The sequence below is a fragment of the Procambarus clarkii genome, chromosome 6, assembly GCF_040958095.1.
Source record: "Procambarus clarkii isolate CNS0578487 chromosome 6, FALCON_Pclarkii_2.0, whole genome shotgun sequence".
Taxonomy (NCBI): domain Eukaryota; kingdom Metazoa; phylum Arthropoda; class Malacostraca; order Decapoda; family Cambaridae; genus Procambarus; species Procambarus clarkii.
In genome coordinates, this window is record NC_091155.1 from 8,698,290 (window position 1) to 8,713,457 (window position 15,168).

Below are 15,168 nucleotides of genomic sequence, written 5' to 3' on the forward strand. Positions count from 1 at the left end.
ATTTGTTTGGATCATTGATCTACAATGTGGTTCAGAAGTTCACTGAAAATGGAATCATACTGTAACCTCAGTACAGTATTTCACCCATTTCTTTGCTATCATCTGTGAAGGTTCCATCACTCTTGCACAAGGGTCCAATGCAAGATGTAGTTTTTGTTCTAGATTTTGCATAGGAGAAAACGTATTTTGAATTCCTCTCTATTTCACTTATGGCCTTTTACTCTATGTCTGTCCTGGATTTTATATGATTCTTGCAACCTTAGCTCAACCAATTCTCTCTCTCTCTCTACATAGCCTTCTTTGTCATTCTTGGGATAGAGTTAAGCATTTAAGATGTTCTGCAATTTGTTTTTGTTGTCTATAGAGGGAATGCTACTCTTGTTCCAGTTTGCATGTTTTTCTCTTTCTCCTTAGTGGTATGTAGCCTCCACATTTCTAGTGCTACCGTACCTAAAATGTCAAGGCACTGGTTTAAGTTTGCAGTATCGTGCCCTCACTTCCAGCATATTTTTTTTGAGGGCTTGGTTTATTTGTTCGCAGTTAATCTGTTTGTTATTGAAATTTAATTTGCTGAATTCTCCTCTTGGATTTAAGTCTTTCTGCACAGGTCTATTGCCCATGCATGTCTGAACTTCAACTAGATTGTGATCTGAGTAACATGTATTTGTAATCATTATGTCCCTAATCAGTTCATCATTGTTTATAAAGATAAGATCTAATATGTTTTGTTTCCTAGTTGGTTCTACTATTTGTTAGTTTAAGGCAAATCTGTCACACATCTGCAAGAGGTCATCTGTGTGTGACTGTTCACTTTAACTGCTTCCTGGGATTCTCTCTGGTATAACTGTACATGCCACATTCTCCATTTTAGGTGGTGTAAGTTGAAGTTGCCAAGCAAGATGATGTGTGGGGCAGGGTTTGTAAGATTATCTAAGCAGTATTCTATTTTTGCAAGTTCGTCTTTAAACTGCTGAGGATTTGCATCTGGTGATTTATATACAAGGACAATCACCACATTTAGGATTTCTTTTCTGTGGAGAGCCCCTTCGGCTCCACGGAGCTATACCGGGCTGATGTGTATATATTAGACCATGGCAACAGTCAGTCGAAAGAGTTCTAGGCTTACCGGGGACCAGAGCCAGAACCTGGCCCCCTCAAGATAGGCATGAGGCGCAATGACCTAAAGACACCCCTGTGTAATTGGAAGCAGTCTTTGTCTGCTATCTACCAGGTCAGGCACCCAGAAAGGTAAGAATTCCAAAACAAACTACTGCTGATAAAAAAAAAAATTGCAAACTGAAAGCCGAACAAACAACAGAACTCGCCAATCAAAACCAAGGAAGCAAGTATGACGTCACCACAAGTGCCGGACATCAGTCTGCGCACCCCCCCCCCTCCCCGGGAGGGGGACAGGGGGTGGCCCAAACCTCCACGCTGGTCAGTTCACAGGCTGTTGTGAGGGCGAACGGTTGATCGACTCTGGCTCCATCCTTAGAGCAGTGCTGCAGTGCGGTGGTGTTGCTCAGTTTTGGTATCGTGCGAGCCAGGAGTAGCACAAGAGTACTGGAGCTGCATGCACCTAGGGCTGCCTTCCCTAGGTGCCCTGTAAGTACTGCCCTTGTGGCTTCAGGGTTATCTCCCTGAGCCATTCAGGAACTACCTCCGTGTGGTTCTGTTGCTGTTCGGTGATTGGCCGCCCTTGGGGTTCAGCTGGGGTGGTTCTAGCTCCTGTTTTCCCTTGGGTAGGAGGTAATTTCATCGCTGACAGGGGCGCGAGGTACTGTGCAGCTGTCTGATAAACACACAGTGGCCGGTTCTGTTCCCCTAGAGACGTTGTGCTTTTGCGGGTTTTTTCTTTTATTTTTGTTTTGTTTTGCCTGGCGTGGGTCTGCCTGGTGTGGCGGTAGGACCACTTGTAGGATTGTGGTGGCCTTCCACTAGGTCTCTGTGCTTGCACACGTCGCAGCGGTTCAGCTTATAGTTATTTGCTTGGTAGCTCTGGGATAACAGATTAGTAGTACCTCGCCTGGGCTTCCCTTAGCAGTCAGCCTAAGGGCCCTGGAAACCCCCTTGGGGGTTCATTGGTCCGATGGAAGAGACCTCAGAGTCCCACCTCGCCTTGTGCGAGTTTGAAGGTTACTCTGTCCCCTTGACTTAGGGTGACACTCACCGTCTTTGCCTCTGTCATGCTGCTTGTTGGGTCAATGACATCTTTGACCCGGAGTCCTGCGAGTGGTGTTCCTTGTTTGTACTCCAATTCACCCAGTCCAATGAGATTAATATTCGGGTGCAAGCAGCTTTGGCGTTGCATGCAAGGTTTGGGTTGCTGCAATGCGCAAGGTTGGTTGCCTTTCCGGATGCCCCGCAGCTGCCCCGCTTTGGTTGTAGGGACCCGGACTTGGGGGTGTTAGTCGCCTCAACTTTGGTTTCATCTGCACCCCTAGTCCTTCCCCTGCTGTGGCTCATCCTGCTCCCCCCCCCCTGCTCCCTCCCCCTGCTCCCCCCCCCCTGCTCCCTCCCCCTGCTCCCCCCCCCTGCTCCCCCCCCTGCTCCCCCCCCTGCTCCTCCCCCTGCTCCTCCCCCTGCTCCTCCCCCTGCTCCTCCCCCTGCTCCTCCCCCTGCTCCTCCCCCTGCTCCCTCCCTGCTCCCTCCCTGCTCCCCCCCTGCTCCCCCCCTGCTCCCCCCCCTGCTCCCCCCTGCTCCCCCCCCTGCTCCCCCCCCCTGCTCCCCCCCTGCTCCCCCTCCCTGCTCCCCCCCTGCTCCCCCCTCCCTGCTCCCCCCATGCTCCCCCCCCCTGCTCCCCCCCCCTGCTCCCCCCCCCTGCTCCCCCCCCTGCTCCCCCCCCTGCTCCCCCCCTGCTCCCCCCTGCTCCCCCCCTGCTCCCCCCCCCTTCTTCCCCCCCCATGCTCCCCCCCTGCTCCCCCCCTGCTCCCCCCCCTGCTCCCCCCCTGCTCCCTCCCTGCTCCCCCCCTGCTCCCCCCCCCCTGCTCCCCCCCCTGCTCCCCCCCCTGCTCCCCCCCCTGCTCCCCCCCTGCTCCCCCCCCTGCTCCCCCCCCTGCTCCCCCCCCCTGCTCCCCCCCCTGCTCCCCCCCCCTGCTCCCCCCCTGCTCCGCCCCCTGCTCCGCCCCCTGATCCCCCCCCTGCTCCCCTCCCTGCTCCATTCCTGGTTTCCCCCCCCCCCCTGCCCCCCCCCTGCTCCCTGCTCCCAAATGTCTGTGGGTTTCAGAGTCGGCAGGGTTTGCCTGGTGGTGAGTCTCGGTGAATGCCTCAGATCGGCGGTGGAGGCATTCGAGCCTGTTCCTCCTGCTGGAGCCCTTGGGCTGTGCCAGTGGGCCCCCTTCATCCCAACTTTTACGGCAGACTCTGCCTTTTCTCCAGAGGCAGAGGGTTTAAAGGACTGCTCGGCCCCGGGTCCTGACGTGGAGGTTCCCGGGGCTGGGGAGGAGTTGACTTAGAGTGCTTGGGCCCTGTTTGACCCCGCTTGGGTGTTGGTACCCTCGGTATGGGGCTTGTTGTTAAAGGGGGAGAAGTTTTCTTATCCACCCTCCCTGTACGAGTTTGATATGGATGCGACTCCTCCCCGGGTTCGATTCCGGGTTCCCTTGGGTTCCTCAGTTCCCTCCTTCCAGAGGTTTTCGGCTTCCCGCATCACATCAAAGGTGGCACAGGAAGCCCTTGCAGTTTACCTCTTGCGAGACCTGGATTACATCGGCCCTTTTGCGGGTTGCCCCATTGACGGGGTGATAGGAGAGGGAGGCTCGTGCTGTTTACTCTCGCCTGGTCCCACGATTAGTGGGCATTTCGGATCATTTCCTCCGGCCTGCATTGGCGTTGGGTCGCTCCTCCTCCTTTGGGAGGATTGGGGCTGGCAGGGCAGGCTTCTTCTCCTCTGCTCTGTCAGGTCATTCGGGAGTGGGTTCGCTTGGGTGTGGTCGAAACGACAACGTCCCTCAGGTGGGGTTTCTGCCTGTTTTCAGTTCCGAAATGGGACTGTGCAGATCTGCAGTTCATACTGGACTTGTCTCGTCTGAATCCCTGGGTCTTTTGCCCCTCCTTTCAGTTGACTACTCTGTTTCAGGTCCGGCTGCTTTTAGCGCCGGGTGCCTGGATGGTGTGTCTGGACCTCTGGGACGCGTATTGGCACGTCCCGATTCATCCGGGATTCAGGGACTGGCTCAGTTTTGTCGTGGGGGTGACAAGCTTGCCGCTTTCGTTGCCTTCAACGCGGCTTTAATCTGGCACCTTGAGTGTTCACACGCCTTACCAGTGGGTTCGGGTTCTGGCTTACCTCGACGACTGGCTGGTGTGGGCTCCCAGCCAGTCCACGTGTCTGCTCGCCGGGTTCGGGTTCTTGCTGAACAGGAGGAAGTCCCATTTGGTTCCCTCTCAGGTTCGGACTTGGCTGGGTCTTGTGTGGTACTCTCGGACCGCTTCCTTCTCTCCCTCCTGTGACGCTATCGCGACTGTGGTCCCGCCTCTGGCTGTTTTTAGAGGGCACCCGGGCCACACATCGGTTGTTCGAGCAGCTGTGCAGGAGCCTGAACTTCGCCATGTTGGTCTACCCATCGGGTCGAATCTGGCTGCGGCGGATGTTCTGGTTTCTTCAGGGTCGTCCCTTCCGCCACTCTCGCGATTGATGGGTTCGGATCCCGGGAGCCTTGTGTCGGCTGCTGCGTCACCGGCTTCCTCTGCGGGTTTTTCGGGGTTCTGTGCCGTGGCGCCTCCCCGAGCTATCGCTTGATGTGCTCATGGATACCTCGTCTCTCAGCTGGGGTTTTGTGACAAGTGCTCACCAGGCCGGCCAGGGTCGAAGGGGTCTGTCTTTTCGTTGAGCTCACAGCACGGCGTGGGAGTTTGCGGTGGTGTGGCATTAGCTTCAGAGGATTCGTGTTGCTCGAGGAGCAACGATCCGGCTCCATTCGGACTGGTCCCTGGTGGTTCATTGCCTGAACTGCGGGGGTTCGATGTGGTCCTTGGTTCTTTGGGGCTGGTTGTTTCGGGTGACTCGTCTGCTGAGTTCTCGGGGTTTGGCTTTCCTGGCGGTTCATGTTCAGAGAGTGTCAAACGTCCTGGCAGACGGCCTTTCTCGGTTCATTCCCCTGTCCATGGAATGGACGGTTGACACGACTCGTTCCTTTGGCTCTGCTGGACGTACGGGCGCCCAGAGGTGGACCTCTTTGCATGGGCATGGTGGAGGCATCTTCCAGTTTATGTGGCGTCCTTCCCAGACTGCGAGGCCGTCACGGTCGATGCCTTTCGACTGAACTGATCGAGGTGGAGTTACCTGTACCTCTTCCCACTTGTCAGGTTGTTGCTCCGGATCCTGGCTCTGTTGGAGACTTACCAGGGGAGAGTTTTCCTGTTGGCGCTTTGGTGGCCAGCCCAGTCCCAGTTTCAGGCTCTTCTTGCTCGATGTCCGAACCCGAGGGTCTTCCTGCAGCTCCGCCTCTTTCAGCAGATTGGTCCGGTCCGGTACGTGGCTGGTTCCATCTTCTCCTCCACTCTTTGCGTCTGGTCTTTTTGACGCAGGTGTATCACCACTTGTATGGTGATCAGGTGGCTTTGTTGATGGTGTCCCACCTGCGAATTTCGTCTTGACGGCAATATGAAATTTCTTGGCGGTCCATTCGGCATTTTTTGTCTCTTCGTAGGTTGTCTTCGATTTCTGATTGGGTTGTTTTGTTCTTTCTCTCTTGGTTGTTTCAGGATCGTCATCTTATGCTAAATACTGTTGCCTCGTATCGTGCAGCGCTGGCGTAGCCGCTGCAGCTTGCATTTGAGGTGGATGTCACTTCTGCTCCGTTCTGCAATCTTTCTCGGGCGTTGTTTCACCTCCGGCCTGCTCATGCGCCGCCTGAGCGGTCCTGGTCGTTGGACTGGGTGCTCTCTTTTCCTGTTGTCACACGAAATAATTAAATCAAAATGAAAATATATTGAAATCTATGCAAATTCAATTTGTCAATGCAATCGGAAACATTGAAATGGAATGGTATCATATTTACTATAGCGTGTTTTGCTCTTACGCGAAACAGATGGTGCTTTTTTTTTTGTTAAAAGCATGTTTTTTCCTGTCACAGGTGAGGCATGTATATAGTATGTATATAAAAATCCGCTCGGATACGAATGGAACGTTTTGTCAAAATTTCAAAGCAATCAGTGAAGAACTTTCGGAGATTAGCGATTTTGAACAAACATTTTCATTTTTATTTATATAGATGAAATGTAGATAGTTATATATGATGTGTGTGTATATAGTGTGTAGTGGAGGCTATCAGTTATTAACAGGTGAGCAGTCCAAGGATTAAATAGAGATTTGGGTCTCATGATCATATTTGAAATAACATTTTTGACACCTCCACTGAGCCAAATTCAAATCTTCATAGAAAGAAACTTGCTGAAACTCCCGATATCCAAAACATAGACCATATGATTTTTTTCAAAAGAGCCCATTGACTGCCACATCTCAAACCTGTATATTTTATAATTAAGATTTTCTATGGCATTTTTTATTAACCCTAAAACTCCATTATTGAATATAATAAAATGCCAATTTTTGGGTGAGCCCCAGTGGCTCCCTGTAGCTATTTGCCGAGATCATTATCCTCTACTGAGTCATATCAGTTGTGTAATTCTAGAGGCCCACCCGGGACTGGAGCCAGAACCCGAACCCCTCTTCCTCAGAGGTGCAAGGAGTGGGGACTTTTATTTTCACTACCTTACTGGCGAAGGCAACCAGGTCATAGTCAAAACAAAGTACTGTACTGTACTGCTGGATTCAAAAGATACCGAAGCTTCGAAACGATCTGAAAGAACGTCCCCAACAATGAAAAAAATATATCAAATTCTTTGGAGACTAGCACAAGCTCGTTCGCCCCACCTCTCTCACTTGTTTGTGGTGAGGGGTGAGGTAGCCTATCAGCACCCAGCATCTCCAAGCTCATTTCTGGTGCTGATATAGTGGTTACTGGGTCGCCTCTCTCCTGTACTGGCTCTGATGTCCTGTTTATTCAGCCAAGTAGTGTATGTCTGAATTTCGATTAGGTTGTGATTCGAGTAACAAGCATTTTTTAATCATTGTCTCTGACCAGTTCATAATTTTTAGTAAAAATAAGGTCTAGGGTGTTTTCTTTCCTAGTTGGCTCTACTATTTGCTGGTTTAAAATAAAAGTAGTCACACATCTGCAAGAGGTCATTTGTGTTTTACTGTTCATTCAGACTGCTTCCTGGGAGTCTCTCTGCTATAACAGTATTTGTCACATTTTTCCATTTTAGATGCCTTAAGTTGAAATCACCAAACAATGATGCTAGGGGGCAGGGTTTGTGAGGTTTCTCAGTCATATTATATTTTCATAAGATGGTCTTAAATAACTGAGGATTTGTCTGGTGATTTATATACAAGGACAGTCATAACATTTACTATTTCTATTTTTATTATCGACACTTCTACCGTATCGTTTGTGGTGTTTAGCAGTTCGGTGCAGAAGAACACATGGTCAAAAGAGAACTCGACAAGCACCATCAAAGGATACCTGATCAACCAAGCTTTGACTCATGTCAGGCTGCGAATAGTCACATCAAATAGCCTGGTTGACCAGACCAGCAACCAAAATGCCTGGGTCAGAGACCAGGCCATAGGGACATTGATCCTAAAATTTTCAAACAGGTATTCAACAGGTAGGCTCGGCTATAAGTATCTCGAGGAATTTTCATTACCTGCTTATATAGACCTAATAAAATGTAAGCTGTCGGTAAAATTATTTACACATCCTCCGTCACTATGTGATGGATTGCAAAAAGATACGTGAATTCAGAGACAACTCTATAACAAATGTTCAAGAAATGTGTAAATATTTCATTCAAAATGATTTACTACCAGAAATTTTAGCCAGATATCCCCAGTTTGCTAACATTTATAATAGATGTGGGTGATTGTAACCTTTCTACCGCTGCCCACTGGATGGGGGGCGGTGTGCAGGATAAATATATCAGTTGGGACACTAGCTCTTCACATGTGCAAGTTGCTTAATTTAGAGACTGTACTTGTGGTCAGTCTTGAACCCATTGTTGATGTAACAATATACATTAAATTTACCTCCGATTATCTTCAGTTGTATGTTTTTTATATTGTATATATATGTGGAGGTTTGAATAATGTACAGTATATCCAGATTTCTGTCCATGTATGTTGAAGGTTTGCCAGAACTTGACTTGGAAGTTGACTGGTTCTTGAACTCTGGACTTGACTTGGATGTTCTGCCAATTTGCACTTTCTGGCCAAACCTCCAATTATCCAGATTACTATCAGGATATTGTCAAGTTTTGCCAAAAGATTATCCAGATGTGATTTTAGCTGGATACCTCAAATATTCGATTAGTGGAATCTGGATAAGCGAGCTCATACATTATTAATATATAAAAATAAATAGTTATTAATGCTTCAGATTACATAGTGTATTGGAAGCTTAAATGCATCTGATGGAATGATTCTGAGGAGGACTGGGAGAATATTATGATTATATGGAGTGAATTTTAATACATAAATCTCATTAACAGGCAGGCAGTTTGTGCAGAGATTGAAGCCAGGACAGGCAGAGCTGTCATCCATCCCTTTGATAACTATGATGTGATGGCCGGTCAAGGAACTATTGCATTAGAACTGCTTGAAGAGGTATGATAATAGCAATGACAAAACTGTTTACCTCTAAACCTTTGATGTTTTGTTTCTTGTTTGAACTGAGATACAAGGGGTGACAGAAACCTACATGTAGCCCCAACTAACCATAACCTACTATGTTCCATTTTCTCTTGGAATTATGCCCATAATTGCCGAAGTGTAATAACGTAAGTGTAGTCAGAGGATGAGAGCTAAGCTCGTTATGTCCTGTCTTCCCAGTACTCTTTGTCATATAACATTTTGAAACTACTGACGGTTTTGGCCTCTACCACCACCTAACTTAGCTTGTTCCAACCGTCTACCACTCGGCTTTCAAAAGAAAACTCCCAATGCATTTGAAGAGAAGCATTTGAGATAGAACTCCTATACCACAGCCAGTGTTTATGCAGGCAATGTGTAAAACCTCTGATATGAGATCAGAAGGTGCCTCAGGAACCTTAGAAGATTCAGTGGAATCCAAGGTTGCATTACTTTTGTAGTATATCATTGCCTAGTGGTTTAGGGCATGTGCTTAGGAGTACCCAGTACTGTAATTACCTAAGTTTAGTTATAGGATGAGAGCTATGCTCGTGGGGTCCTGTCTGCCCAGCACTCTGTCACATAGCACTTTGAAACTTTGAAACTACTAACGGTTTTGGCTTCCACAACCTTCTCACTTAACTTACTCCTGCCATCTATCACTCTGTTTGCAAAAGTGAATTTTCGTACTTTTCTTCAGCAGCTTTGTTTAGTTATCTATGACCTCTTGTTCTTGAAGTTCCAGGTCTCAAGATTTCTTATCAGCATTTTTTTTTTTTTATATATACATGAGGTACATCTGCATTTGTGCAGCTACCCTAGACTATATGAAGTGGAGTACAGTGTGTCAAAAAAAGCTAACTAGGTGATGCTAAAAAAAAATTATCAGTATTGTTGATTCCCTTCCTGACAGGGGCCTGACAGCTGAGTGGGTAGTGCTTCAGATTCGTAGTCCTGAGGTTCCGGGTTCGATCCCTGGTGGAGGCGGAAACAAATGGGCAGTTTTGTTCACCCTGATGCTCCTATTCACCTAGCAATAAATAAGTACCTGGAAGTTAGACAGCTGCTATGGGCTACTTCCTTGGGGGGTTAACAAAAAGGAGGCCTGGTCGAGAACCGGGCCACGGGGACGCTAAGCTCCGAAATCATCTCAAGATAACCTGTAACTATTTTGTGTGCAAGTTCAAATCTTCCTCATGGCTACTGCTGATTTTCTTATTACTGCATCATGTTAATATTATCTCTTCATATATTTAAAAAAAATGTTGGGATGAAGCTCGTACACCACAGGCAGAGTGTATGCATGTAATGAGTAAAACCCTCAGTCGGGATCAGAACATGCCTCAGGAACTTTAGAGGATGAATCCTTGGTTGCCGTACTTTTGTAGCAGAAGGGACATTTGCTACTGCCTCATCCTCCTCCACTGGAGAAACATCCTCAGCTGGGTCTTCTTGCTGTTCCTTTTGAAGGGCTTGGAGTTCTTCGGTGGTCAGTTCTTCGTTATGTTCTTCCACCAACTCCTCCACATCATCACCATCCAATTCCAAGCCCATTTGCCGGCCCAGAGTAACAATTTCCTCAACAATAGGTGCATCATTTGCAGGCTCAAACCCCTCAAACCTCTCAAACCTCTTTGAGAGGTTTGTGGCTTCAGTCACTTCAAAACATTTCCGGAAAAGTGCCTTTTCATAGAGTTTCTTAAAATTCGCTATAATTTTCTGGTCCATAGGCTGAATTAAAGGAGTGGTGTTAGGAGGAAGGAACTTTATTGTGAGAAATTTACTGTATCTGTGCATCAATTCATGTTCCAATTCATGTTTGAAAACCCTTCGATTTTCAGAATGATACACTAGGAAGGGTTTAATTTTCAAATCGCCACTCGCATTTGAACAGAGCACAAGTGTTAACCTATCTTTCATAGGCTTGTGTCCGGGCAAGGATTTTTCCTCCTTGGTGATGTATGTCCTCTTAGGCAATCTTTTCCAAAACAGTCCAGTTTCATCACAATTAAACACTTGTTGCGGTAGGTATCCCTCGGCCTCTGCAAACTCTTTAAATTCTTCAATAAATCTTTCAGCGGCTGGTTTGTCTGAGCTGGCAGCCTCCCCATGCCTCACAACACTATGAATACCACTTCTTTTTCTAAATTTTTAAACCATCCCCTGCTTGCCTTAAACTCTTTCGTATCTGCATTACTCGTTCCAGGGGATTTCTTTACAAGGTCTTCGTGCAACACCGTGGCTTTCTCACAAATGATGGCCTCCGAAACACTATCACCCTTTAACTCCTCGTTGTGTATCCTAATTAATAACAACTTTTCCACTTCTTCAAGTATTTATGGTCTTTGTTTCGTGATTGTTCTTACGCCTTTTGCCACTTTAGCACTCATAATGTCCTTTTTCTTGCTAAGTATAGTGCATATTGTTGACGTGGCTTTGTTGTACTGCCTACAAAGTTCAACAACACATGTACCATTTTCATGCTTCCTAATGATCTCTTGTTTTTCCTCTATTGTCATTCTCACATGAGCTTTCTTGCCTTGATCCTTACCACTGGCTTTCTTGGGACCCATGGTGAGATATATAATATCAACTTTTATGGTCAAATGACCAAAAATCCAACAAAACACTGAAAATCCGGGTGAAGAATTGACGTGGGATAGTCACTGGGTGCGAGGCACTGGTAAACTGAGGGGTGAGGGGCGGAGGAGCGACGATCGCCGTACCACCACGCGCTAGGTCGGCCTGGACGCATATCGACAAACTCGTGTTCCGAGGTAACCCTCGCCTTCCGAGGCACATTTTCCGAGCAAATCCTGCTCGTATTCCGAAAAACTTGTATACAGGGACACTCGTACTCGCCTATTTTACAAATTCATAAACAACAAATTGCAGGTAAAGGATAATATCCAGAGGTTGAAAATGGGAAACAGATTCACGGAAAATGAAAAGGAAATGTGTGAAACATTAAATGAAAAGTTCCAAAGTGTGTTTGTACAAAATGAAATCTTCAGAGAACCAGACACAATAAGAATTCCAGAGAACAACATAGAGCGGATAGAGGTGTCTAGAGATGAAGTGGAAAATATGCTAAAGGAGCTCGGGAAGAACAAAGCAGCTGGCCCAGATGGCGTTTCACCATGGGTTCTGAGAGAATGTGCATCTGAGCTCAGCATTCCACTTCACCTGATCTTTCAGGCATCCCTGTGTACAGGAATCGTAGCAGACGTGTGGAAACAGGCTAACATAGTTCCAATCTACAAAAGTGGCAGCAGGGAAGACCCTCTCAATTATAGACCTGTATCATTGACAAGTGTAATAGTGAAAGTATTGGAAAAGCTAATCAAAACGAAATGGGTAGAACACCTGGAGAGAAATGATATAATATCAGACAGACAGTATGGTTTTCGATCTGGAAGATCCTATGTATCGAATTTACTCAGTTTCTCTGATCGAGCCACAGAGATATTACAGGAAAGAGATGGTTGGGTTGACTGCATCTATCTGGACCTAAAAAAGGCTTTCGACAGAGTTCCACATAAGAGGTTGTTCTGGAAACTGGAAAATATTGGAGGGGTGACAGGTAAGCTTCTATCATGGATGAAAAATTTTCTGACTGATGGAAAAATGAGGGCAGTAATCAGAGGCAATGTATTGGAATGGAGAAATGTCACAAGTGGAGTACCACAGGGTTCAGTTCTTGCACCAGTGATGTTTATTGTGTACATAAATGATCTACCAGTTGGTATACAGAATTATATGAACATGTTTGCTGATGATGCTAAGATAATAGGAAGGATAAGATATTTAGATGATTGTCATGCCCTTCAAGAAGACCTGGACAAAATAAGTATATGGAGCACCACTTGGCAAATGGAATTTAATGTTAATAAATGTCATGTTATGGAATGTGGAATAGGAGAACATAGACCCCATACAACCTATATATTATGTGAGAAATCTTTAAAGAATTCTGATAAAGAAAGAGATCTAGGGGTGGTTCTAGATAGAAAACTATCACCTGAGGACCACATAAAGAATATTGTGCAAGGAGCCTATGCGATGCTTTCTAACTTCAGAATTGCATTTAAATACTGTACATGGATGGCGATATACTAAAGAAATTGTTCATGACTTTTGTTCGGCCAAAGCTAGAATATGCAGTTGTTGTGTGGTGCCCATATCTTAAGAAGCACATCAACAAACTGGAAAAGGTGCACAGACATGCTACAAAGTGGCTCCCAGAACTGAAGGGCAAGAGCTACGAGGAGAGGTTGGAAGCATTAAACATGCCAAAACTAGAAGACAGAAGAAAAAGAGGTGATATGATCACTACATACAAAATAGTAACAGGAATTGATAAAATCGACAGGGAAGATTTCCTGAGACCTGGCACTTCAAGAACAAGAGGTCATAGATTTAAACTAGCTAAACACAGATGCCGAAGAAATATAAGAAAATTCACCTTCGCAAATAGAGTGGTAGACGGTTGGAACAAGTTAGGTGAGAAGGTGGTGGAGGCCAAGACCGTCAGTAGTTTCAAAGCGTTATATGACAAAGAGTGCTGGGAAGACGGGACACCACGAGCGTAGCTCTCATCCTGTAACTACACTTAGGTAATTACACTTAGGTAATTACTCGTATTCCGAGGTACCACTGTACCATTTCACAGGCTTCCAGTTCCCCATCACGTTTTAGGAAAAAAAAATTATTCTTCATTCCTACTCACAATTAGACATTTGCCTTCATCAAGATGTACTTTTAGCTTCTCTCTGTCTTCCTTTGAAATATTTTGTCTTAATGACCCTAGTTTTCCATCTTCATCACTTTGCAATCAATTTCTAGACATTCCAAAGGACTTTTACCATTTGTTTCACCCAATTAAATATCACCCTTAACCACCGTGCTGCGCCGTGTTTATTGTGAAATTCCCCCTGTGCGCATGAAATAAAGTGTTCCCCAAAAATTCTTTTTCCTTCGTAAAATGATAAATTCCCTTCCCTGAACATGTCTATGTAAAAATAAATACCAAATTCCACTTTGGCTGTGGGGACGTGGACGAGGTGTGCTGTGACGTCATCAGGGGCTGGTCGCTCGTGCATGACTCGTCCAGACACGGTCGCGTGGGCCATTCAAGCACCGGGTGTTGCCACAAATATATTTTCAATTATTTGTTCTATGTATTTCCAATTCTGTTTTATTTGTTTTTTTATTGTATATGATGCATATTTGTGACCTTTACAATATGTATACAGTAAAACGTTCATAATGTTCTATGGAACTGTAATACGTGTCAGTAATGTGTCCACAATAAATGTTTATTGTCGTAATATTACTTGTTAAAAATTACTTGTTAAATTACTTGTTAATTTAAATCGTTAAATTACTTGTTAAAAAACTTGTTAAAGCGCGACTTCGCTCTTGTTGCACCAGGTACAGATAAATTTTCGCTTAATGTTTCTTCATTCTGTGTGCTTGCAAATAATGCACTCACGTACACCCTTGGCTTTAGTACTTGTAGGTTGTATGTAGCCAAGCTTGTAAAGCATAAGGTAATATTGAAAAGATTATAGGAAAAGATCAATTTGTAAGGTAGTCTTGAAAAGATCGCTTTGTGTGGTCCCACACAGAAAGAGCTTCAGCTTGCCTCAAAGAGTGTCCGTCAGTCAGAAAGAGATTCAGCTAGCCTCAAAGAGTGTCCGTCAGTCAGTAAGAGATTCAGGTATTCTTGAAAATATCTATGGAAAACACCACCATGGAAGCCGCTAACACTTCATCTATGGTACTTGTATCAGATGCATCATCACTGAACACGGAAAACGATTCATCTATGTATCATCTAAATAAATTGAGATAGCATAGGATTGCAAGGGTGACGCTCAGAGCTACAACTTGATACGCTCGCTGTATCGTCCTCATAGGTGCTGTATCACTTGCAACCGACCTTTGTGTTAGGTCCTTATTGCGCCTAGCTTCATCAATATTATGACCCTTATGTTCTTCAAACAATAAGGTTTGAATTTCACCGACAGGGCGTTATCTTTCAACACCGCATGAGACAGGTGTTTGGGAGTCAGAGGCGCGTGCGCTACCCATGGTTACTCACTTGGTTCTAACCCAGCCAGCAGCCCTAGGGCATTTTGGGATTTTTTTCCAAGATGGCTGCCTCTCACTGGAGGTCCTAAGAGTCCATTTTGTACACAACCAACCTCGCACATAATTAGAATGAGTACGGAAAAATCAAAGATAATTTTCTTGGTTGTCGCAGTTTCCCGCCGACCAAGAATACTTGGTTGGCGCAGTTAAGTGGTTAAGGGGTAATTCTTTTCTTTTTCACATTTGCCTATCCTCCTAAAATCAGACATTTTTCTTTGCTGTGAGACTTTTTCCGTGACCTACTATTTTCTCAATGGTTTTTCCTCTTCTGCTGCTCTCTCCCAGATGATATTTCCTTTCCCAAACACCCAAACATTATG

The 15,168-nt window shown here is 45.9% G+C and overlaps 1 protein-coding gene across 2 annotated transcripts in view; it reads left to right on the plus strand.

The window, feature by feature from the left end:
- Nucleotides 1–15,168, plus strand: part of LOC123753491 (serine racemase) — an 86,825-nt gene that overhangs the window by 27,266 nt on the left and 44,391 nt on the right. For both annotated transcript variants that reach the window (XM_045735477.2, XM_045735476.2), the window contains exon 4: nucleotides 8,554–8,668. In XM_045735477.2, the coding sequence (XP_045591433.1) occupies nucleotides 8,554–8,668 (115 nt within the window). The remainder of the gene's footprint in view (nucleotides 1–8,553; nucleotides 8,669–15,168) is intronic.